The 26358-nt window shown below is 35.6% G+C and overlaps 1 protein-coding gene across 1 annotated transcript; it reads right to left on the reverse strand.

Moving 5' to 3' along the window:
- Positions 1 to 2814: 2814 nt before the first annotated feature.
- Positions 2815 to 25392, reverse strand: LOC306845709 (NPC intracellular cholesterol transporter 1-like). The gene is made up of 25 exons (XM_079378657.1): positions 25251 to 25392; positions 20779 to 20910; positions 19817 to 19923; positions 19419 to 19579; positions 18372 to 18539; positions 17898 to 18147; positions 17126 to 17211; positions 15516 to 15883; positions 15097 to 15323; positions 14467 to 14567; positions 12395 to 12497; positions 12052 to 12241; positions 11203 to 11385; positions 10875 to 10989; positions 10076 to 10203; positions 9668 to 9802; positions 9355 to 9444; positions 9070 to 9260; positions 7917 to 8032; positions 7423 to 7552; positions 6926 to 7126; positions 5900 to 6131; positions 5647 to 5760; positions 5363 to 5525; positions 2815 to 4317 (listed from the first exon to the last, which is right to left on the reverse strand). Exons 1-25 carry the CDS (start codon positions 25389 to 25391, stop codon positions 4238 to 4240), a joined length of 3912 nt encoding a protein of 1303 aa, XP_079234783.1. The 5' UTR covers position 25392; the 3' UTR covers positions 2815 to 4237.
- Between the last annotated feature and the right edge of the window lie 966 nt (positions 25393 to 26358).

Consider the following 26358-nt stretch of genomic DNA (forward strand, 5'->3'; position numbering starts at 1 on the left):
ATTGAATGTGGTCTTGTGAAGTTTGGCCAGAGGTGGCTCTGAATGAAACGACACAAACTGGCTTCCCGAGAAAGCGCTGCAGATGGGCCCATGAATCTGATCCCTGCCTCCTGCACTTGAGATGGCTATCCAGTTCCTTTCTCTCCACTCATGGCCTGTTCTCCTGTCAAATGACCCCAGTAACTGTGAGCCAATGACACAAAAAGAAGACACTGAATTCCAGACGCTTATTTATTAATGGTTCTGTGAAATCGTTTGGGCTCCACATTACAGGTGTCGAATTCTGGTCAGTTGAATTTAGATGAAGGAAAAGGTACAAGAATATGCTTACAATCTGAATTACTGGTTAAAAACTTGTGGTGCCATATTACAAATTTAGTTCATAGCATTTCTTAAGACAGTGAGTGTGATTGGTGAACATTGCCTGTGCAAGTGTAACATTTATATAATCAGCTTATGCAGAAGTGAAGTTTATGACTGTGTTCTCCTTTAACCTCTAGTTAACCACTGACACCAATAACAATGTTCAGAGTGACACCAGACAGTCCTTTTAGTGGCATTTCAATTATAGAAATGAAAAAATGAAAAAAACCTGTTTGGTTTTTGTTACAGTCTTAATCATAGCATGATTCCAGGCATTTTTGGAAAGCATGCAAGAATGAATAAAGGGGAAAAAATAGATGAGCAGGCTTGAAACTGCAAGGTCAAAAAAATGCCACGGTCAGATAGTGGAGAGTCCTACATCCTTTTGAACAAAACTCATCACTTTTGTAATGTGAACTGATTTTATTCCCTTTATCAGTGCAGAGGTTAACATGAGCAAACCACCTTACTTCCTGTCTACTACTGTTGGCTAGTGAGGGTCTCAGAAGGGACAATCCAAATGCTTACATAAAAAACGAGAACCCTGTCTTTACTGCCAGCCTAAACCAGAGGAAATCAATATTTCATCATCTCTCCACCACACGGGGCAAGATAGAAACATATTAATAAATGATGATTTGGCAGCTAGTATGACAACAACTCTTAGGAGGCAGTCAGCTCAGGTCAAGCACTGCCATAGCTTTTGTACTGTACGATGTCTAGTATGACTCATTTATCAGTATTATTATAATGTTTGTGTTTTAACATAAGTCTGTTTTCCCTAGCCTTTTAATTCTCTTGACTGTGTACAAATTATCATCTTAAGTGTTAAGGGTGATGTTGGCAAGCTAAACAAAATGTTAATAATAATATGCAGAATGGTGCATTTGTAATGTGTTCACAGAGCAGAGAGATGTAGGTCGTTATGGATGTGTGTAGGCACGGATTCATTTTTTCTTAGTTTGGCAGTTCAGATAAAAATCTATGTATGTGGCGCCACCTCACGGTTAAAATGAAAACAGCAATTTGCCAAGGACTGCATTGGAATTCACTGCAAAATAAATAAGGCTACAATGACAATGATCACCGTACCTGAGAATATTTGATTTATTAATTTATTTTTTCCTGATAACACTTCGGCAGTCACGTTGTGTGCTTTCTGTCCAATGTCTAGAATCAAAACTAACAATGTCAGATTCGAGAATTGAGTCATTCTACAGAAACGGCCACTTTTCTGTCCTTAGACTTTACAGAAATATTACAATTGAAAAATATTATTTTTTTAAATATATTTTAAAATGAAACAATATGTTATTTGAACAATTACACCCTCCTGAGCCATCAATGTGGCATTATCTTTTTATTTATTTTTTTATATAGAATTAATATATATAATCAATTATATAGAATTCCAAGTAGCACAAAACTGCTCGTCCCCACAGCCATGTACAGCGGGAAAGTGCTTTCTTTTGAGGTCAAACATAGGATTTTCTACCATTTAAAATACAAGTCTATTCATAACTATCAAATATGTAAATGGGATAAAAAAAACTAAATGCCAAATAAATATTATAAAATATATAATGAAAACAGTGGTCCCCTGGAGTTGTGTCACTGGTGTTACCGTTTAACAAAAGTCTCTTATTTTGGAATAAAAAATCAAACTGATGATTTTTATTTGACTTCCTACCTTCTATTTTCTAAAGATCTGTGAAAAAAGGCCTATGTTTCGTCCACTGTTTCTTTTCAGATACCAGCCATTCTCTCATTTATCTCATGATTTCATATGAAGCTTTTAGTTGATGGCACTGGTATGACTTATTTTTTTGTTAGGGAATTGTAAAAACAAAAAATCTATAATCCAAATGGATTAAACTACTTAATTTAGTGAGTATACCATGATTGACAACATGTGGTTTGATATCTTGCGGCGGATTTTGTAAAATGCATTTTTCATGAAAATTGTCACTGGTGTTACCTTCCTTATGGATAACAACAGCGAAGATCATATCAGGTCTTATGTCACTGGCGTTACCGTACTGTGTTACTGTACTGTTTTTGTCTGTCACATTAAATACATAAAACAAAATCTACTTATTTCTTGCGTTTTCATTATTTTTTTGTAACTCTGACTACGTGTGCTGAAAAATATAGAGAAATAATATTTCATAAAAACATTTAATATTGCTAAAGAAGGTAACATCAGTGACAAAAAAAATTATACATGGGGTCTTGAAATAATTGCACAAAAAAGCTAAAAAAATAAAAATGTAAATGTATACTTGTAATGTACTTCAAATCTTAAAAGAAGCCTAATAATATATATATATATATATAACTCTCAAATTGTTCCAAACCTGTATGATTTCTTTTTCTTTTACTGAAATACTAATGAATGTGGGTAACCAACACTAACGTCCATACTATGGAAGTCAGTGGAGACCAGCAACTGTTTGTATATTTAGTTTTATTATAAATCTGCAGTACACAAACCACATCTCAAAGACAAGAAAATTATGAAATTGCATATAAAGTGTTAAGTTCTACTTATTTGGGGACAAAAAAAAAATCACTCTGAAGTTCAACTCATTGCATTTAATATAAATTTAAACTACATTTTCATTTAATTGCAATTAACATGCAAGTTTGCTCTTAATTATATTCTTTTAAAGTATATTTCTCAGTAATAAAAACTCCCTATGCTGAAGTGGACTTGTTTTTCACAAGGGTGGACAGAAGTGGAAAATAAATAACTCCATTTAATACAAATTAGTATGCATTTTATTTCAAAAATTCTTCAAATCAAGGACTGTTAACCAAAAAGCACAAACTTTAAACTGTTAGGACATCCACGAGGCACACATAATCCATCTTTTAAAAAAAACTATTACATTTTCAAATATGTCCATGTTGCCAGTGCCAACCCCTGACAGTCCATATCAATCCAAAGTTATCTTTGTAAAAAATAACCATTTATTTGTATGCAAACTAATTTTTGCCTTATACACATGTTGATTCAATAGTGCTACTCCCACCACGTTTATGAGGTACAAAACCTGTTTTAGCAGCCTTTCTAAAGCTACAGTGTGTTAGTAATGGAAATAAGCAGGCAAATCCTGAAGAACGTGAGTTTAAACCAAACTGCAGTGCTGAAGTGTACTTGTGGTTAATTAAACCTCAGGTTAGCCTAATGGTTCAAGTCTCTAAATCTATGCTAGCACTCCCTTTCTTAGCATGTCAATGCTAATTAATGCAGCACAGCACAACTTCAAGTAAACATTTTAAAAACATAAATGTTTATCATGTGTCACTGCATCCCAACTTGCTTAATTAGCTAAGACTAAAGTGGTTTTAATGCCTGAAAACCAGAGTTCAGGTAGCGCTAACAGCAAACTGATAGCCGTCTGTGTAACATGTCGTTCTTGTCAGAGCATCACAATAAATCAAGAGATTGTCCATCGTGGCTCATTGTCGACAGTTCTTTCATTATTTGTGAATTAAATTAATGAAACACACTAACAAAAAAATGAAAAGAAACAGTAATAAATAAAGATTATGAAACAAAATAGCATTTGTTGTCTTGGTTGGTTGACCACAGTGACTGCTGCGTTACATGCGGTTACAATATACACATTTGAGGAAATGACCGTCATCTTATAGACTCACATACAGACTCTCCTTACTGCATCATTTCAATGCTGAAAGGATCTCCCAAACCTATTCTTCAGAGTTGAGGTTTTTTGGTGGATGTTGAAAAGGAAAGCTGCGAAAAGGGCCTTCAGTACACCCGAAGGGGGTCCTGAGTTAAGTCTGTTGAAGTGTTTTACGAAGCATGTAACATGGACATGAAAAGCTGGTCAGCGTCAGTAAGCTGTTAGTAGATAAGCTGCTCTCTTTCCGTACCCACAAACCTTTTGCGAGCAGCCATGGCTTTTGCTTTATTTACAGATGGGCCTGTGAAAAGAAAGAAAGGGAGAGGCTTGAAAAACTTATCAAATTTTCTTTTTGGGGCACAATCTAAATATTTAATTTAGAAGACTTTATATGGCTGGGTTCAGAAGTCTAGGGCGCTATAAAATCCATTTAAAAAAAAAAAAAAAAAAAAAAAAAAAAAAAAAAAAAAAACTTTATTCTGTTTTACTGGATTCCTTTTTATTTCCTGTTTTAATTGTCCTGTATTTTGTTTTAATGGTTGAATTAAATTTTAGAAATCAAAAAGCATTTCAAATTAAGTCATTCAACAATTTCTTAAAAAATAAACAGTTTTCACATTTTATGGATTTTAATGTCTTAATTCCATTTTAATGGTTTAATTAAATTAATAATTTTATAAAAAGCATGTCTAATTAATTGAATTAAGACTACTTTAACAATTAAATACTTTATTAAAAATTTTACCATAGTACATACTATAATACATACAATTTTTTTTTTTTCAGAAACTCTGCTGTCCGTTTAATTATTATTATTATTATTTTATTTATTATCCAATACAAATTTATTATCAAAAACAGTGATAATTAAATGAAGGCATGACAGATTAACAATCCCATTTTAAGTAATTCAAACAAAGTGCTGGTTTATTGTTAAAATTAAAACCTGGAAGAAAAATCATGTCTTCCTTAAAAATAGTTGGGTAATACTTTAAATATTATTGTTATTATTACTTCAAAATAGTGCTGTCAAACGATTAATCATATTTACATGCATATACATTTACATTCTTATATTTTATATTATATTATATATAAAATAAAATTTTTCTTGTATTTATATATACATAATAAATAAATATACACAGTACAAACTCATATATTATGTAAACAAAAACATTTATTTTGGATGCAATTAATAGCGATTAATCGTTTGACGGCACTACTTTTAAAAATAATATTATAATCTACAACAGTAATGTTTCATCAGTTTCTCCAAGTAAAACTGAACTTTTATTTTGGTGGGATGTCTTGAAGTTCTCAAATCTAGGTGAACGACTTCTTACCTGCATAACTGAGTAATACAGGCAGAAAGATGAGGCCGTGAGCGGCTCCTAGCAGGACTATTGAGAGATACATGCGGAAGTAGAAAATCTGGAAGATCTGGGATTTGGACAGGGCGAGAATCAGGATCCCACCGAATTTAGTGAGGGTGATGCCACTGAACACCTGCGGAGTCAGAGCAGCACGTAAGAAGGCGCTTCATTGCACTCACATTATGTAGCTTCATGTTCGACAAGAATATGTTTGTGCACGTCACATTCATACAGCAGCAGTAAACATCACTCACAGAGCTGCCCATGTGTGCCAGCGCCTCCTCTGCCCGATCGACCCTCGAGCTCCTGGTACTGACAGAGAAAGCCCTCACAATATGACTGCAGAACTCCACCGATATGCCACAACACTGCCAAGGAAACAATTATGGGAAATGATGTTAGCAAGCAGTGCTAATAAAGTGCTTCAGTAATGAATGTTATTTGTAGGTCACAAGCTTCAACAATCCTGTATTACCAATTCCATGAAACACTATTCCTTTAACTCACCATGACAAGGTTGACCAATGAGACCGCGTTGAGGCTGATATCCCACAGCCACATGACTCCGAACATGTTGACCAGGATCATGGCAATGGTGAAGGACACCAGTACTGCCGACCACAGCTCAAAGCCCAAAAGCACCGTAGACACCACAAAGATGGCCGCCAACGACACACCAAGGTTAAAAGCAGTGTCATAGATGATCGTGAGATACTGTTCATAGAAGACGTAGAATACACTGTCCATGGGAGAAAAAGAAAGTTAAAAACAGGTCAGGGGCCATGGAGATTTTTAATTACTGATTACAACCCTAGTATGTATGCATGTATATATCAATAAATAAAGATTTAGTATTACCACAATTCTCATAAATGTGACAATAAGATAACTGTTACTTTTCAAAATTGACTGTTTGGAATTAATGTGTTGAGATGACAAGCATAGTGTGTATATTTATATAAATATATATACTAGTTCTACTACTATGACTATTACTAATAAACAACAACAATTACAATTTCTACAACAATATTTTTTGGTACACGTACCATTAATGTGATGCTATAAAATAAGCAAACATTATGCTCCTTTTTACAACATGAAAATTCCCCAGGAGGCTTTATTTTACTGTGTGACATTTTCAAATATTTAACTATGAAATTGTGTTAAATTGATAATCCCAGTATTCATTAAAATAATGTAATAAAACATGAATAAACATTGAAATTCCTTACATAAGAGGTATGTGAAGGCTGCTAGGACCTGCAAGACTTTTGGCAGTTAGCACTCACCATAACTGCCCCTCATGAGAACATATTTGTTTGCATTCAGAGAGCTTCATGTTTATGATACATTTGCACGATATCACCACTCTTAATGGAAGTAGGTCACTAAGGATGATTTTTCCTGAACATTCCATGTGACTAACTATTAAATCAAATATTTAAAAAACAGCGGCAATTTTAATTTTTATTTTAGTGAAGGGCGTCACAATAAGGATGTGACATCATCCCATGTTCAAGGTGTGTTTACCTGTAAGGAAAGACGCTGTAAGTCTTGTTTTGTGGCCCGATGGCCTGCGTGATGTTGTCGGTAAGCTCTCGTGCCATCTTCAAGGCATCAATGAAGTCAGATGATGTTTTCAGGATGGTGTGATAGCTCATGAAGTAGGTGGCACCTACGTCAGTGTTGTTCTGTATGAGATCCACAGCAGTGCTGTATGCAGCATGACCACTGCATGGGAAAGAAAAGGAGCTATTAGTCAAAACAGAGATTCCTAAACTTTTTCTGTGAGTTGAATCCACTTGAAGTGGATATAATATTTGGTCATTGTACCCAACATAGGCGTTTATGGCATACTGGTAAAACCCTATGTACCCTGATTCCTGAAAATTGCATTAATTCCTGAAAATTGAAACCTTGTGTAGAATACAAATCAGACACAAAACGGATCACTAAATGGATGGTAGACAGGAACTGGATGCATGAGTTTATAGGAAATCTGATGAATGGAAATTATTTAAACTTACCCTTTTCCACACTTGATATTTGGGTTGTCTGAGAGAAACATGGGGAGGAAGTGCATGAATTCAGTACCATTAGGCCTCTGCTTCCCACTAGTGGTCATAGGTCTGCAGTGAACACAGGTCTTATCCACCACTGATGGAAAAAAACAACAACATCATAAGCATTAAAAAAAAGAAAGAATACAGGACAATAGTTCATCCAAAAATAAAAATGCTGTCATCACCTTTTGTGGAATTGTGGGCGAGTAAAATTTTTCATTTTTTGAAGAACTATCCACATAATCTGATACTAAAACATGCTTTTGTGATGACATTCACATATATCATGACACATCATTTCCATTTAAATATATTTAGGTCCAAAGACCCAAGATTAGTGTGATCTGTACAGTGGCATCTGAAGTGAAAATTCAATAACTAACAAACTCCACCCTGGACAAAGGTCCTCTGGGGCAGTGGAGGTCAGGGCTCTGTTGATTCGGTGGATAATGGTTTACCTGAAGCATTGCAGAAAGTTCCAGTGCTGTTATAATATCTGCAGCAGGAGGACTGCGGCTTCACCCAGTCAAAGTAGTCGTCCAGCCAGGAAGATGGAACATTGCTGATCTTAGTACTAAAATTACAACACAAAATATGGCTTTATTGATCTAACAAAAGTTATTCAAAAACTGAAAGCAGGTGGTTAAGTCAGGAATTTTCTGGGAATTTCCGACACTTGCATGACTGACAAAAAGCCAAACACTGTTTATTGCATGGTTATTATAATGAACTAAAACCAAAAACTACTTTGTTACTCAAAATAAAATGGTTACTAAAATAACAAACAAAAACTAGATATTTAAAAATAAAAACAATTTAAAATAGGAATAAAACTATAACGATCACATTAGCCGGTTTCCCATTACAGATTTGCACAAAACTTTTGCTTTATTTTATAAATGTCAATAAAAAAAAAACCTATTGTGAATTGATGCGGTTTCCATTCACTGATTTTATGCGACTAAAACCTAACTTTTTCCTCTCACGATTCGCAAAGTCATGGTATTGAATGTTGGGAGGTTTACGTATATTGCAGCCACTTTTTTTAATTGAAGGAGACTTAAATGAGTATCTTTAGTGAAGTAGTGTGGAAAAATGCTTCTGAAATGTGCCACGGCGCAGCTGGTATAAACAGCTGTAATGCACCACAGATGACTGCAGAGTAAATAAGGGCTTATCCAAGCATTAATGGCAACGAAAGCCCTTTATACTTCAGAGCGGCCACGTATGAAGTGTTTCTTGGAGGATATAGTACATTAAAGTGTGTTTTACGTCAGGTGACCTGTAAATACAAAAAAATTATATTTTCTTTTGTTGATTTTGATTGCTTCCATTCTCCTAATTTGTAAGTCGCTTTGGATAAATGACTAAATGTACATTTTCTTTTTTTGGATTGCCTGAAAAACCACCTCATGCGATCGAAAAAGTTTTTGTGATATATGGGAGCTTTTGCAAAACAGACGTGTTTCAATTTTTTCAATTTGTGTTTCAGGCATATTTTTTATTTGTGCATTTTGAAGGTTAATGGAAACGCGGCTACTGATTCTAAAAGAAGAATGGTTTCCTGAAATCACTGAACTCACTGGAAAGGTATCAAAAATGGTCACTCACTAGTTATTCAAGAGAGATGCGGCATAAATTTGCTGGACTAGAGAGTTGCTGTTGCAGCCCACTCCACCACACACTGTGTTCTGACCCTCTGATGTTTTATAGTCATGTCCGTCCTCCACCACAAAGTAAACTGGCGCCCCAGTGTGCAGGTACTCACTCAGATTCCCAAAATAATTCATCACATAAGAGTCCTGTGAGACGGTAAAGATTTATGTTCACAATGACAGCTTTCAGGTTCTTCAGAATGCAAATATGTGGGAAAGGATTGAATAGGTATATACGTACATCAGGCATGGACAATCTCTGATCAAGTCCAATCTCCACTTTATTAACAACGGCTATACTAAATGATAGCATTCCCACAAACACAGCAACCTGCAAAAGAGAATCAAAATTTCAGAAAAATGCCAAACTTGATAAAATCTTTGTACATCATTTCAATGTTTATGTAGCTTAAATGTTATACAGTAGCCGTTGCACCACAGTTATACATTTATTTTAATTATTTGCTTTATATTATATCATTCATAATGCATTAAAGTGTAATAAAAAAAAAGATTAATACTACTTGTATTTTGTCTTGTTTCTTTACACTTACCACCAGTGGGCGCACCCAATCCTTCAAGATGAAAGGAGCGTATATCTTCTTAAAAAAGCGGAACAGACAACCTACTGATTTTTCCTGCTGTCCCTCAGACAGCTTCACACAGCACAATATATCTGGACGATTTGCCTGGGAAACAAATAAGGAAGGAAGGAAGCAACATATCTGAAGCATCTCAAATCATTACATATTGAAACAAAAAAAGTGCTTAATACTACAGTGGGTAATCAATCACTGTTTTAAGTATATTAAAAGCCAAACATGAAGAAAAAAAATGATGAAATGTGTTGTTGTGAATTAAAATCGAATATTAAACCTACTTTATATTTCACTTTTTTCCCTGTTCCTCTAATTCTGTTTTCTCCCACAGATATAGTACTGGTGTGACCTTTGACCTCTCACCTCTTGTCTCTTGATGTCCAGGCCCAGCAGGGACACAAAGCAGCTGATCTGCAGAAGGAAGTCAATGAAGACGGCCAGACCAGCGAATAGAGAGAACGTCCTGACTGCAGGCATGCTAGACAGAGCACCTGGAGACACATGTAAATAGGAAAACTATAGTCACCTGGAACGGGAAATGAGAGTCTCACTTTATGAAAGCTTCTTTGTACGTAATGTAATGTAATGCATACTGACAGATTTTTTTCATTTTTTGCTATTGCACAAAAACGTTTTACACATTTTATACTAATACTTCTGCAAAGTAAAGCACTTAAAAAGGCCCCACTTTTCTGCTAAGGGGGAAAAAAAAGAAAAATACATGAAACTAATTTGTATTTGTATAAGTACATTTAAATTATTTTACTACTTTTTAACACTACATCAGCAGCAAAAGCTTAATGGAGAGAAAATTAATGATTTAAAAACAAAAATTAAAAATAAAATAAAAAACGTTTAAATGCAATACACCACGTATCTCGGAATAAAAACTGTGCAAAAATGTTTAACAGTCATAAGAGTTTAACAAGGAAAACATGATGGTGGTTCTTCATCTTTCATGATATGTGTAAATCTTGAATGATATAAACTACACCTGGTAAAAACAACTTGACCATACCTAAAATTTAAAATCATTACTTAAAAACGAATTAAAACAAAACCCACTTTCTTATACTAGCATTAATTATTGCAGTGGCATTCATCCACATTTCATCTGCCATTTGTTAGAAATTAAGGAGTTAAATTACAAGTCTGAGGATACCTAAAAAGAAAGCAACGGTCTCAGAGAAGGAAGAGAGGAACATGCTGGGAGCCACCTCTCCGAGGATACGTCCAATCTGCTGATGAAGCTCCTCCTCAGGCATTCGCTCATCCCTCTGAAGAAAATAAAAACGTATTACTCGGTAGTTTTGTGAAGGCAAACAATCTCATCAATCTGAAAAACACTGAAGTGAAAATTACCATTTAAAAACAGGAACTAAAAAGGTGCTCGTCTGAACTATTTTAGTGGAATGAGTCAGTTGACATTAACAATCAACAAAAATGGTGTCTTGTTGCAGCTGAATCTGCTCTCAGGAAACACCACCCACCTGGTAGGTTTGTACAATGATGAAGATGTTGTCCACACCCACAGCCAGCACGAGGAAGGGAATGACCTCAATGACAATAAGCGTTAGAGGGATGCCGATGTAGCTGAAGATACCCAGTGAACATGCGACTGAACTCAACACGATCAGGATACCGGCGATACCCAGAGAGATCTTAGAGTCCACCTGTGAAACATGTACAAATGCAACGTTTAAAATAATTCGGACATGCAAGGCCAGCTTAACGATGCATGCACAGATCACACAGTCAAGTAAAAAAAACAAAAGAGTTCGCAAACCAAAAAAAAACAACAACTAATGATGTGTCACAAATGTGTCGATTGTGGCACTAAATTTACAGTAGAACCTTAATGTAGTGCAGAAGCGGAAAAGGGCTTAGTTATTGAAGAACAGCATAGCCAAGCACTGAAAAATTAACACTGAAATTGTAAGTGTATATTGCTTGCATAAGTATATAAGGTTTATAGCATATTCTTTTGAATTAAGCAATATCTATATTAGTGCTGTCAAACAATTAACTCTATAAATACACACGATATATATATAAAATATTTACATGTATTTACACACATATTTATATTCATATAATTAATATTATATATAAATATATAAACATAACAGTTTCCTTAAATATATACATGCATGTGTACATAAATAAATACACACAGTACACACATATATTATGTAAACAAAAACGTTTATTTTGGATGCAATTAATCGTTCGACAGCACTAATCTATATACTGCACCATTACCAAACAAACATTTCGAAATACTGTCACAGCATCAGAATTAAGGCCACATTTAGAATAAAGATATATGAGGGTCTTACCAGCAAGGTCCAGAAGCTGTTAATGTGTCCCAGAGCCAGGGAGATGTAGACAAACATGATGACGTAGCTGATCACGATGGTGGTTACATCACTGTTGCTCTCGCGGTTGATCTCATCTTCAATGCTGCGCTCCGCACTGAATGAGATGGTCAGGTTGGGGTTGTTATAGTTCTTCACAAAGTCGATAAACCTGTAGAGGTATGGGCAATGGCGGTTACTCCTGAATATACTGTATGTGACCACAAAAGAGTTGCCATTCTAGATCAAATTATTCATTTTTATAACCTTTTCATAGAATATTCAGCCATAGGATATACTAAACAGATCATTTAATCAAACCTACACTTTCTCCCATGCTAAAGCTTTGCCTAGTTTGTCTGTGTCATTCAGGTAGTTGTTGACAGGAAAGGTGATCACTAGAGCTGTGGCATTGTTGTAGGCAGTACCTATATATGAAAGAGGACAAAACAGAAAAATGTAAAGTTATTTTTTAAAATACAATAGGAAAAAACAGTTACAGAAGCTAAAAGAAAGACTATTACTAGATTATCACCATTACATACTAGATATGATTTGTGCCAAGAAAAACTAAATATGAAACTTACAAAAACACATTAAGACCCAGCATTCATTGGTAATATAGCCAATAATATTGTTCTTCCAAAAGCACCACATCAAGTAGTGGCTTGTGTTAAAATAGCTTATATAGTAGATTTGACTTATGTTTTAAAGTAGTTTTAATTTATATTTACAATATCTGTTAGAATGCATTGAATAAATACACAGTTCCTTTAAACTGTAATATTTCACTGACTGTTTACGTCAGTAATTATGACTGTCTAATGTCTGACTTGACTCTTGGTAATGTATTTTGGCCCGCTCCCAAACATATGATTCGACTCTCCATCGACTATCGGCAAGATTCGAAAATTCCGATTCGACTATGAAAATCCTTAGTCGGGGACACCCCTAGAAAGAGTACGTAAAAGATTGTGGAATACTTTAAAAACAAACTCAAATTGCAGAGGCTTTGCAAATCTCATCATTTACATTGCATAACATCATCAAAAGATTCAGAGAAACTGGAGAAATCTCCGTGCGTTAGGGACAAGGCTGAAGACCTTGGTTGGATGCCTGTCGTCTTCGGCCCTCAGACAGCACTGCATCACTCATCGGTATGATTCTGTCATTAACACTACTAAATGGGCCCAGGAATACTTCCAGAAACCACTGTCGGTAAACACAATCCGTCGTGCCATCTGCAGATGCCAACTAAAGCTCTATCATGCAAAAAGGAAACCATATGTGAAGATGGTCCAGAAACGCCGTTGTGTCCAGTGGGCCAAGGCTCATTTAAAATGGGCTGTTTCAAAGTGGAAATGTGGTTCTATGGTCAACAAAGTGTTCTATGGTCAGGCGAGTCCAAATTTGACATTCTTGTTGGTAAATCACAGACGCCAGCGTATTATCAGCGTTCAGTTGAAAAGCCAGCATCTCTGATGGTATGGTGGTGCATAAGTGCATACGGTATGGGCAGCTTGCATGTTTTGGAAGGCACTATGAATGCTGAAAGGTATATAAAGGCTTTAGAGCAACATATGCTCCCCTTCAGACAACGTCTATTTCAGGGAAGGCCTGGTGTATTTCAGCAGAACAATGCAAAACCACATACTGCAGCTATTACAACAGTATGGTTTCGGAGTAGAAGAGTCCGGGTGCTGAATTGGCCTGCCTGCAGTCCAGATCTCTCACCTATAGAGAACATTTGGCGCATCATTAAACAAAAAATACGTCAAAGATGACCACAAACTCTTCAGCAGCTGGAAACCTATATCAGGCAAGAATGGGACCAAATTCCAACACCAAAACTCCAGAAACTCATAACCTCGATGCCCAGATGTCTTCAAACCGTTTTGAAAAGAAGAGGAGATGCTACACCATGGTAAACATGCCCCAGTCCCAACTATTTTGAGACCTGTAGCAAGCATCAAATTTGAAATGAGCTTATTTTGTGCATACAATTAAAATATTTCTCAGTTTAAACATTTGTTACTTTATCTAGGTTTTATTGTGAATATGTGAATAAAATATTGGCTCATGTGATTTGAAATTCTTTGGTTTTCATTTTATTCAAATTTAAAAAAATGTCCCAACATTTCTGGAATTCGGGTTGTAGACAGGAAGTGAAATGGGAGAGGGGGAGGACAGGATCGGGAAAGGTCCACGAGTTGGGACTTGAACTTGGGATGCCCGATGCACAATGGTGCTATATGTTGATGCGCTGCCTAAGAGGCTATTGGCGCAGACTAAAAACATTTTTAAAATCTTACTGACCCCAAATTTCATAGGGTAGGGTATGTTTCCAAAATGAGATCACGTTCTATTGCATTTTGTGTTTATTTCAGTTAAACTCACCCTCATATCCACCAAGAGCAAGCCAGGGGAAAACTGGTCCTCCAAATGTACCCATGCAGGGGTCATGTAAGGGGCTCGTGTCATCCAGGGCCGTGGGAGAACTAAGACAAAAGCAAAAGATAAGAAACAATGAAGAAAATAAATAAAAAAAAAGAAAATAAAAAAGAGGCATATTCAGAATTTATTCAGTTTAATTTACGTTTAAGTTTAACAAATACAGTACATTATGAATGACAACAGTGTTCTGGAGGGAAAATATATTTTTGTAGTCCAAAAACTGGAAATAAGGTAGCATTTTATCACCTCCAGTGCCATAGTCCTGTCAAAGGGTTTTTTGGATGGGTTTTTTCGTTAAATGCCTGAATTAAGGTCTGTGGCTCACATTATTCTACAACATAAACCACATCAGCAATCTATATATACATTTTTAAAGTTCGAATTGCATTTAGGCTTTAAAATTCATAAAAGTTGTTTTTCATTTGATGATAAAGAAAAAGGGTATAAACTGTTGCTGGTCACTGAGCTTATTTTCTGCAGGGAATCAGGGTAACGTCCAGGGTGGCTTACAAAATTACATCACCACTGTATCACTCTATTAATCAAAAAAAAAAAAAAAAAGGAAGAGCTCACCTGGCACAATATAGAAAATGAGTGTGGTAGTCAAAGTAGACGTAGAACTCATCAGCAACCACATGATCCAGGACTTCATGACTGTTCTGGTAGTAGTTTAACACACTTAGGATGGTACAATTATCGTTGTAAGGAGCCAGTGGAGAAAGACAGATGTCTTTAAGAGTAACCGTCTCTCCCTTATATTCAGCTGTTAGGTTTGTAATTTCTGTCTGAAGATCCAACACCTACATCCAATAGAGCAAGAGTTGAGTATGGCGCATGGAGGATTGACTGAATGACTAAAACACTGAAATATTACCACTGTGAATCATTGTGACTCCATTTCATACATGCAACTTGAATGCTCTCAAAACAAATGACAGTAAAAATCTATTATACTGTCATACAATTTTTTATTAAATTAAAAAGTGTCTTGCCTGATGGAGAAGTGTTATGTTCAGAATGGAGGAGAAGTTGATGTCTGGTCCCGACATGGGTGAAAAAACGAATGATGCATTCACCGGGGTGGTGATGATGACCTGCTCAGTGCGGAAAAATGGTCCGAAGTGCTGGTCGAAATAGTCCTTCTCCTGCCTGGCCCTGCTGCTGGGAGACGACCAGAGCTCCACCGGGTTGGTTGTGATGCGCATGTAGGTCAGTCCGGCCGAGCAGATCGACACAAGCACCACGCTGGTCAGGATCACAGTTAAGGGGTGACGCACACACATGGAGCCCCAGCTGCTGAAGAGAACGCGGAGACCGTTCTCAAAACGCTCACCCAGTGTCTCACAGCATGTAGCATCACCTAAGAAATAAGCAAGACATTCAGTGAGGACCTGAACTGAGAACTTCTCCATTGCCCATATAACCCTCATTCCCTGAAGGAGGGAACGGAGATGTTATATCAACACTGACGTTAGGGGTCTCCTAGTGACTGACTGAAAGAGAACTGTTATTCTGTGTACAACTGGTTATTCTGTTGGATGCTAACAGAGATGTGTGAATTTCAGAACCACTATTATAAAACAAATGCAACTGCAGAAATTATGAAATAAATATTAATTTTAGCAAACAGTTTCCAGGGCATCTTTTGAAACATCGAATTCAAGACTTCAAGACAGGGGTGCCCAAACTCATTCCTCGAGATCTACCTTCCAGCGTAGTTTAGCTCCAACCCCAAAACCTGAACCAGCCAATCAAGCTCTAACTAGGCCAGGGGTGCCCAACCCTGTTCTTGGAGATCTACCTTCCTGCAGAGTTCAGCACCAACCCTGATCAAATACAACTGAACCAACTAATTAGGATCTGACTTGATAATTACAGACAGGTGTGTTTGATCAGGGTTGGAACTGAAGTCTGCAGGAAGGTAGATCTCCAGGAACAGGGTTGGGCACCTCTGAACTAGGCATACTAGAACATTCTCAGCAGGTGTGCTGAGGCAAGTTGGAGCTAAACTATGCAGGACACCGGCCCTGCAGGACCGAGTTTGGGCACCCCTGCTTTAAGTAGTAGCAGTATATATTTATTTAATGCCATGTCAGGATCTTCGGCTATTTTCCCCTGCTTTAAGACATTTAAGATCTGCACAAATACAATTAGATATGTCCATAAAGAAAAAACCCATACAATCATAAAATAAATCATGCATCTCAGACCATTATACTCAATTAAACTGACATCTAAACAGGCATGTTTTATTGTAGTGAAATTGCTTTATGCACCAAAATATCAATAAAAATATATATCAAAAAAGATTAATCAAACAGATTATTGTGCAGTTATAATAAAACGTGTACATTGATCTTAATCCTTTCTTTCGGTGACAGGGCGAACCAGCTGTAAAAACAATGACAGTCATAAAATGTACTTTTACAACCAACACATCAAAATGTAAACATAATAAAATAAAAATCATAATTCATCAACAGTAAAGCATGAAGTTTGCTCTGAAAGTGTAATAGATGGCACCATATCCAAATCCCAACCTTTTAAAATGATAATTAACACTATTTTATGCACAAACATTACATAAAAAATATGTACTTACCAACTAAATCTGTGCCATCAGAGTTTATGGAGTGGGGAAGGTTGCTATCAAGAATTGGGCCATATTCAGATGTGACCATCCTCCTCCTGTAGTAAAGTAAAAAAGTAAAGTTAAGTAAAGTAAAAAATATTGAACTTTGGCTTAATTTTAAGCAACCTGACTGAAATGGTCTGTTTGATTCTGGATTGATGTGTGGACCCACCATAAACCAACTCTATCTATATGCAGATTTCAAACAACAATTATGTATACATAAAGGCATCCCTCATACTGTAGGCCTACATTTGATTAAACCTGCTTGTGTATGCTTAATAATTAATGGAAATCAGCAGGGACCGGGCAACACAACAGCATACTAATGTTTAACACGTAATATACATTCTATATTTTTTATGTTCAGTGTGTTATTCAAAAATTTAATATATCATGACTTTTTACTCACTGGTTTAATTTTGATTACACTGAACTTCGGTGTTTTAAGCAATTACATTCTTATCGCATTTTGAGCTTTGGTCTTTCTTTCGGTTTCACGGTTTCAAATGCTCCAATAAATATGGAGATTTTTCCAAACAATTTTGTCTGAACCATTGCCACTTTAAGTATACAAAATGTACAACAGCTTATGCATGTTACCATAAACTCCCATTTATGGCAAAATACACTATGCAATTTACTAATCAAATAAATCCCTTCTGCAATGTCACAGATTAAGGGGGAACTTTCCCTCACAAATCTCTCATTTCATTGATTAGTGCATGTTTAGGTCAGTTACCTGTAATACCACGCCCCCAGCACAACTCCAAAGAAGATCATGAGGAAGGCTATATAAGAACACCACATGATGACGGTCATGGCGTCCAGGCCAAGGATGGTCCAGGGTGGAAGGACTGAGGGGGCCACAGGTGTGGGGCCACATGCTTCACTGCAGTCCTGACATGAGCAGGGCCCCGAGCCGTCATCCAGAGACTGTGTACAGTTAAACGTCACATTGCTCATTGGAGTCATGCCTGCGATGGTTACATCTGGGGAGACCAAATATTTTTAAGACCCATATTATACATTTTCAGCACTGAAACCAATGTCAAGAATCTTTAAATGCTTTCAAGTACACTAAAAGGCAGATTTTTAGGTCACATTATAGTTTGAAAGCAATAAAATGAGTGGATTACAAGCAACAATTCTGCAGTTTTTATGAGCTCAATCTCAGCAAAGTGTCTTGTGATTCTGAAAGTGTTTGTGTGTGTACCTGAGAAAATCGCCTCAATAGCGAAGGGGACTTGGCCATTGTTGATATCAAACATGTACAGGATCCAGTTGTTGGGAGTACACTGGCTAGCGTCTCTCCCGCACAGCAAACTGAGGGCTTTGACATTGGTGGAGGGGGCCTGAACGTCACTGCAGGCGTTATACATGGCTGCAGAGGGACATAAAATAAATTATTCCGTTACATTTGTAACCAACAGTAATTTAAAACAATAGTTTGTTACAGTCCTATAATTTGACTGGCTTTAATATAAGATACAAGTCATTTAATGTAAGAGTAAAAGTAGTTTTATATAAGAGTACTGGGACATTTATATCACTTCACTTGTCTGCTTTCATTGTGTTCCAGAACAGTATAGATCGCAAGCAAAAGCAGAATTAAGTATTGTTGCCTGAGGCAAGGAAAAAGTTTTTGAAATTCAAGAGTGTTGGTGTTTGTGAGGTTTGAACAGACTACAGAATGCTTTGAAACGAAAACAAGTCCTGATATGACCTGCTTTTAATACTGGACAAATAATAATAATAATAATAATAATAATCTATATATTACATATCCTGAAAAACAAGTCTATCAATAAAAAAAAAAAATACATAATAATAATTAGTATTAGCAATTTAATGATAATAATAATAATAATTATTATTATTATTGCTGTAGAAATAATTGTCAACAATAAGCAAGTAATACAGTATTAACAAATAATAATAAATTATTAATGTTGTTAGTATTAGAAGCAGTACAAATTAGGGGATATTTATTACTAATATTAAGGTTAATAAATCCCTATTACCAAGAAATACTTCAAATTAACATATTTCTTAAATCAGTAAGAAATGCTTTAAAAAGTTAAAAGAACAATAATTAAAAATGTGTTCCTAATTTGTTTTAAATGTAGGTACCACTATGGTACCACATGGTCTGTTTACCATTTCTGAATTTAGGGGTTCACATTCATACAAGTCACTTCTGAATCATGTATCTGAAGCATCAGTAAATTTGTGATCTTCTCCTCTAATCACGGTTCCTCACCATTGGCAAAGGTCTGGCTGATATAGTAGGACACCTCGTTCACATTAGTTTTGCTTTCGTTAAATGCAGAGAACTGTGTGGAATTGAGGAAATCACTCTGTCTGGGACTGCAGGTAAGCTCGCAGAACAGGGTCATGAAGTTGAAGAAACATGCCGGACACCTGTCACACAAAAACAGAAACAACTTACAGCTTCTATGAAGTGCATGTTATATTACTGCCATAAACTGGGTGATTCTCCCACTGTAAGCTGTGTCAGACAAACACATGTTATTTGATTTTAACTGAAAATGTGACTTGGATTAATAAATAAACTGCTCGTGACTCAATAATGGGTCAAAGTTCTTATGCCGCACAATTATCTTACAGTATATCTTTATAGATACATATCAGTCATACCTGGACAGGTACTGAAGGGGGATCTGAATATTGTTTTTCAGCGTCTTGAGCTGTTGGGTGTCACAGCAAACTTGGTTGTCCCCATAGACCAGTCCTGGGCACAGCTCCTGCAAACAGTGTGAGAGGTCACAAATGATTTTGCTTTCAAAGAAATCATTCTCTTAACAGGTTGTTAAAAAGCAAAATAGAATCTATTGCAAATAGATTCTGGTCAATTTGAAAATGCTGTATACTTAAAAGACCCTTCTTTTTGAAATTAATCCAATTTTAGAAAATCTAAATCAAATTGAAAAAAAATTAAAATGTAAAAATAATGTATTACAGCAATGAGAATCGCCATGAATATGAAAACAATAGGATTGGTTTACACACAAAAAAAAGAAGAAAAAAGAAAATGCATAATTTGCAATATATATAAAATTTACAAAAAAAAAAAAAAATTTCACAGTCGTTTTAGTTTGCCAAGTAAGGCATGATGTTGGTTCTTTAACTTTTAATTATTATCCATGTGCAAGTCTTGTATGACCACACCTAGATTTAAAATTAATAAAAAATATTTCTCTTACACTAAGATTTGTTTCATATAGCTTTTTCTTCTGTGACATACATCCCGTTACATCTGCCACATTTCATTAACATAAGAGGTTTAGCATAACAGAGAGGAATTTGACACTGAAATATTCAGGTTAAGGGTCTCTTTCCATTGATTCAGATCTCTTACTGCGTAGACTAGAGTATTTGTCATTGTGAGGTTTGACACGTGAGATAACAGAAAGAATCCCCTTTTCCAAAGGTCAAGGAGAAGTTATGTTAAAGGAATTTAAAATAACATACAGTTTTGGAAAGACAGGGTGAATAAATAATGACACAGAATTTTAATTTTTAGGTGAACTCTCTCATCTAAACACTATGAAACGTCTTGAACAGCAGACTAGTGGTTCTAAAGGGGCATGCTCTCTTACCTGTAGCAGGTCCTGTCCTTCCTGGTCAGGTAAAGGTATAGGTGGGCCTGTGTAATTACAGTTTAACTTCTTCTCTGGAATTTTAGGAGAATCACCACATTCACCATACCAGATACAGTGCTGGCCATGCACCTGAGCGGACACACATGAGAAAACAATTCAATAATGCAATATCTTTTCACTGAACCTATTTCTCAAAACTTATGTCAGCTTTTAACAACTCTTCACACAGAATGAGCACAACGGCAGTCTATGTGGGTGAATCTATGGATGCATGAATGACTACTAACTTTCAAATTATATTATTATTTTTCTCACTTCATGCTACGTTTTGTTATGAGTCATTGTTTTATAAAGTGTAAATAACTTTGAAAAAGTGACCCAGGTTATATAAATGTGTCCTAGCTACTGTATAACAAAAAACAAAATCATCCCTCTGCTCTGAACATCTGTTTAGCATGATATGTAACCACTGATGTTTAAAATTAAATGTTCCTCAAAAATCAGGTTCCTTCCCTTTTTCAGTTTCATTTATGGGGGGTTACTTTCAAGACAACAGACCTTGTTGTCCTCCGAGACTTACACAATTTCCTGGAGAAAATCATCACTAATCCAGAATAGCATCTCAGTGAAACCAAAGAAGTGTACATTCCTCAGCTATTTCATCACTGCAGTCATGTGACCACAATTCACAGACACATGTGCTGCATTCCGAAGAACCGTGTCTCTCCCCTAAGTTGATTTTTCAATTAATGCAATCAAATTCAACAATGATATACTGCTTTTAAGATCAACAACTATTTGATTTTAAATGGTAAACAGTACAAAGTGTTACAAAGGTCAAGGGTCAAGCATTTAGAGCGAATAACTGTCAAGCTTTTGTTGTGCTGAACAGTCTCCAGTCATCTGAAAACAAAAGAGCGTGACTGTTCATGTGACTGAGGCTTGTGCCATCTCTTACGCAGGAAACTTTGGGACAGCTGAGTCATCATTTTTACCATTCCCTTTTCCGGTTTGGTCTGTTATGCCGGACGACAACAAGGCCAAAGTTATGACTCACTTATTGACATGAAAACTATGAGTAGGCTAGACCTGATAAATTCAGAAACAATGCACAGATCATTCACATGAGAAATCCCCTACAAAACAAAGGGTAACACTTTATTGTAGGGAATTCTCACTATTAACTAGTTCCTTATTAGCATGCATATTACTTGCATACTGGCTGTTTATTAGTACTTATAAAGCACACATTAATGCCTTATTCTTCATGACCATATTCTAGATCTCTTAATCCTACCCCATGCCTAAACTTAACAACTGCCTTACTATGGAAGCAGAATAATGCCAATAGTTTTTGAAAAAGCATGCTGAATTCCACAAATCGAACAAAAAGATGCATTGCAATTAACAGTGCTTGCATTTTAACGCCTTGTATTTCCAGGGCTTGCATTTTTAGGTCCTGAAATTGAACATAGTTGTTTATTTAAACTGTGAATATTTCAATTCTAAATATTTCACACACATTTTCATAATTAAAAATTCAATAATTCATATTCACCGTACAGAATTCACTTCCAAAATATTCAGTCTGTTTAAAAATGCGATGTATAATATTCGACAGGCAAATTTCGGTAATTTTATTTCACTTTCCGAATTCGCTGCCACAAATTCAGTGGTTAAAATTCGGCAGAAAATTCGGCGTTGCAAATCCGGGACCCGCAGGAATAGCAGTAGAGCACCGATGCATGATCTCCTGCTGATGTCAGCTGCTCACCAGCAGGTGGCGCAATCGGCTGTTGATGAAGGCCATTCATTCACAAAAACTGATTTGCAGAAATGGAGCAAGCTCTAAGTAGAAGTTTTGATGATTTTTTTTAATTCTTTATTCCGGTTGCTTAGTTTCTGTAACTTTGTATCATGGCTAGTGTGACTGTGCTGTAATACTGGGGTTCCCCGTCACACTCCAGGATTGCGTAACCGCCTCAGTGATATAACTAATACAGTGATACAAGACCTCAGATCTCAGAACACTTTACTGATGATTATGCCAACTATATACAGTGAAGCAGATGTGGAATATGAACTAACGCGCAAGGTTTCACGCTGTTTTCCTCCGAAATCGGTTAAAGAAAACGCGTAGCAATATTTTGGAAGTGAATTCTGTACGGTGAATATTAATTATTTAATTTTTAATTATGAAAATGTGTGTGAAATATTTAGAATTGAAATATTCACATCTTAAATAAACAACTGTTAAATTTCAGGACTTAAAAATGCAAGCCCTGGAAATACAAGGCATTAAAATGCAAGCACTGTTAATTGCAATGAATCTTTTTTTTCGATTTGTGGAATTCAGCATGATTTAATTTTCAAAAACTATTGGCATTATTCTGCTTCCATACCTTACTATTTATAAGCAGCAAATTAGGAGTTCATTGGGGCAAAATTCTAAATTAAAATAAAGCGTGACCAAACAAAATCTCTGAAAACCTGCAACATCACATACAACTTGAAAACAATAGATTTGAATTTCTCTATACAAGGAACCTGATCATACTATTAGAGAAAATGACTAACAGACTGAATCTATCCTTGGCATTGTCATTAATCACATCCATTAGATAAAAAGTGTCACTGTTGGATTAGTAAGTCAGTCAAAAATTACTGTTTTCTATTTTACACGAATTCTAATATTATAGTTCCTGACATCATTAATCAGGGCTTTACTTGTCTAACCTCTAATAAAAGGCCAGTATATTGGTCAGGATGATTAGTCAAATAATTAGTAGCAATTTTGAGATTACTGTCAGTTTTGAAGAAAAGGTACGGATGATTTTGAAGTGCTTTGAAATCTATGAGTGCTTTTTGATAACATGCATGTTGTATTTTCAAATATATTTATTGAATAGTCCTGATAAGGTGTGAAATAAACACACTGGCTATTAAAGTGAAAATAATTAATTACTATGAATTATCAATTATTAAACATGTTTTTGAATGATTTTAAAGTATTGCTATATCTGAATATGCCAACGCCACCCACAAATTGATTCAATTGTAAATAATACCACATTTCAGACATGATTTATGCAAAATATGGTTATTTGACAACATTATTTTCTATCTGACTGTTTTGACAATTCAACAGATAAAAAATATGCAATGTTGTTGTCTAGACTAGCACAACTGAGTCTGAGACATGAACAAGTCTTGGATTTGTGTTGACAGTTTGTAAGAAAATGAAAGAAGCGGGACGTGCAGCCAATATCAGTGAACACCTCTGAATATGTTGAAGGGATTCATATAAAATTACTCCTTGATACCTTAACCTAATTGATTTTTTGCAGTGTTGTAACCCGTTTTGTTTCAGTGTCCAGGAATCAATGCACAGTCCAAACAAATCTTCCATCTAAACATTGAGAGTAGTTTCAGAGTCACTGCTTATTTTAGTGCAGGTCTTTCAGTACTTATTTTGACCGAACAAGGGTATTTTTAGATAAGAAGCGAAAGCGGTTTCAACAAACTGTAAAGCTTTAAAAATTGAGAATCTATTAGAAAGCTGATGGTATTCTATGATATTCATGCAGTCAGAAACAGGAAGGCCAAACAAATGAGCTCAGCTAGGATCACTTGGTTACCAAACATTATGATGTTTGTCTTAGATTACTAACATAGATTCTGACTCATAGTCATTCACATGAGCCAAAAAGATGTTAAAAGAGCACTACATTGATTTATTTGGATTAAAGGTTTCAGATTTGAGGAATTGGGTCAAACAGAGAATATGAGATTCTAAACACATGAGATTAGACTTGGACATCATTCGCAAAGAAACAGTCCAATAAAATTCAAATGCATACTGTTTTATTGATGGAGAAAAGTTAAATGAAAGCAAAAGCAGATGAATTTGAACTTCAACGGAGAATCTATTTTCAGTCAACATGGAAGCGTTGTATAATCTTAAAACCTAGTGAGCTAACTTACCAGCCTAGACAGCAGTTTTGGCCTCTTCACAAACCTAAAATTAAATTCGGAAATTCGGAACAAAACAAAGCTGCCTAGACAGGTGCCTCAATAGGTTTTGGGAGTCATCCAGTGTGTCGTTAAGGCATATTTGACTCATCCTAACACGAACCATCCTTTAAAAACACCACAACAGCAGTTCTAGTCTACTAAAGCTGATCTTGCATGTTAGATCATGTGCTGCCATGTAAATCTGCAAAGACTGACAGATGATTCACATGATGTAGCAAATCACATTTCCTCTGTCAGAAAAGAGCACTTTGAACGACAAAGATACACGACACGCTTTTAAAGCCAAGCCTTTTGACTTAAAAATACACATATAGCATTTTGGCTTCTGACAACTGTTGAAAGCTGCCAGGCGGGTTGAAGTTTGTGCTAGGCTACAAATAGATAAGTACGTTACACTCGTTACAGTCAAAACAACAAATAACCGCCACACTTACCCACTGTGATAATAAAACGATGGTCCATAAAAGACAGAAAAGCTGTTTTCTCCCCGGTAGAAGCATCGCTCCTCTGACTCCAGAGCTCTTCTCTCGAGTAACTCTCATCTGTTGTGTTGAAGCTCTCTTATTTCCTGTCATCAAACTCAGTCCAGCCTTCCTCTGACTGCCACCTACCGGTCTAGAGTGTGTGATGCAGAGCCACTGAGAGACTGTAGCAGTGACATCTAGAGGAGGAATCTGAGAACTCCACCTCATTTGACGACAGAGTGCCTCATGAATATTAATTAGTAACGTGACGTTGTTCAAGTAGGCCTAGTTGATTTGCTGAAAGGCTAATGTTACGACTGGACGCGTGATTGACAATATTAATATTCATGAGGCAAGCCTGTTCCGTAGAATACGTCACGTTTTTTAAGTATTAGGCCAAGTATTTTACTTTCGAGAAGATATTAAAATCTATATTAAATCTTTATCTACCTCCAGTAAAAAAGGCAACTAAAACTTTGAATATATGCTCACTTTTTGGTGTTTTATTTTTTGCATAATTATAATTTTATTTTAATAATTAATGTGTGTTTTTGTAGGAAAGATTATGTTTATAGTTATGTGTGATCAATTTTTTTTTACATTTGTATTTCCTAAGCAAGTATATAGCCCACCCATAAAATTACAACTTTAATAATTTAAATACACTATTAGCTGATTTTATATTACATTTTGGTTATTTTAGCTGTTTTTTAGGTACTATTTCATTTTGTACAAGGACTCAAGGAGTTAAACTGACAGGAAATTAGTTCATTATATGACAGTTTAAACAGATTTTGTATTCAAAGATACCTGGTTTTTAATAATGTTCTCAAAACATTAGCACAGAAACATTTTTTATACATCATTCATGGAACTTTTTTTCTGAAACGTTTTAGTTGGATGTTTGCATAACATTTTTAAACGTTACTATTTGTTTTAGAACATTCAGAGAACATTCAAAAGTAACAATCCTATAATGTTCGCAAAATTATTTATTGAATGTTCCTTTAAAGTTTGTATATATATATATAAAAAAATGAATGAATAAATACATTAAAAAAAAAAAAAAATTTTGAAA

Source organism: Barbus barbus, assembly GCF_936440315.1.
Source record: "Barbus barbus genome assembly, chromosome: 26".
Lineage (NCBI taxonomy): Eukaryota > Metazoa > Chordata > Actinopteri > Cypriniformes > Cyprinidae > Barbus > Barbus barbus.

What these genes read in the sequence shown, in the direction of transcription:
- LOC306845709 (XM_079378657.1), bottom strand. Translation starts at nt 25,391, where the DNA reads ATGACAGGAAATAAGAGAGCTTCAACACAACAGATGAGAGTTACTCGA. An exon ending in CATTTTCTATATTGTGCCAG is followed by an intron (nt 14,568 to 15,096) that starts GTGAGCTCTTCC and finishes CTTTTGTCTTAG; the next exon opens with TTCTCCCACGGCCCTGGATG. An exon ending in TCATTGTACAAACCTACCAG is followed by an intron (nt 10,990 to 11,202) that starts GTGGGTGGTGTT and finishes TATTTTCTTCAG; the next exon opens with AGGGATGAGCGAATGCCTGA.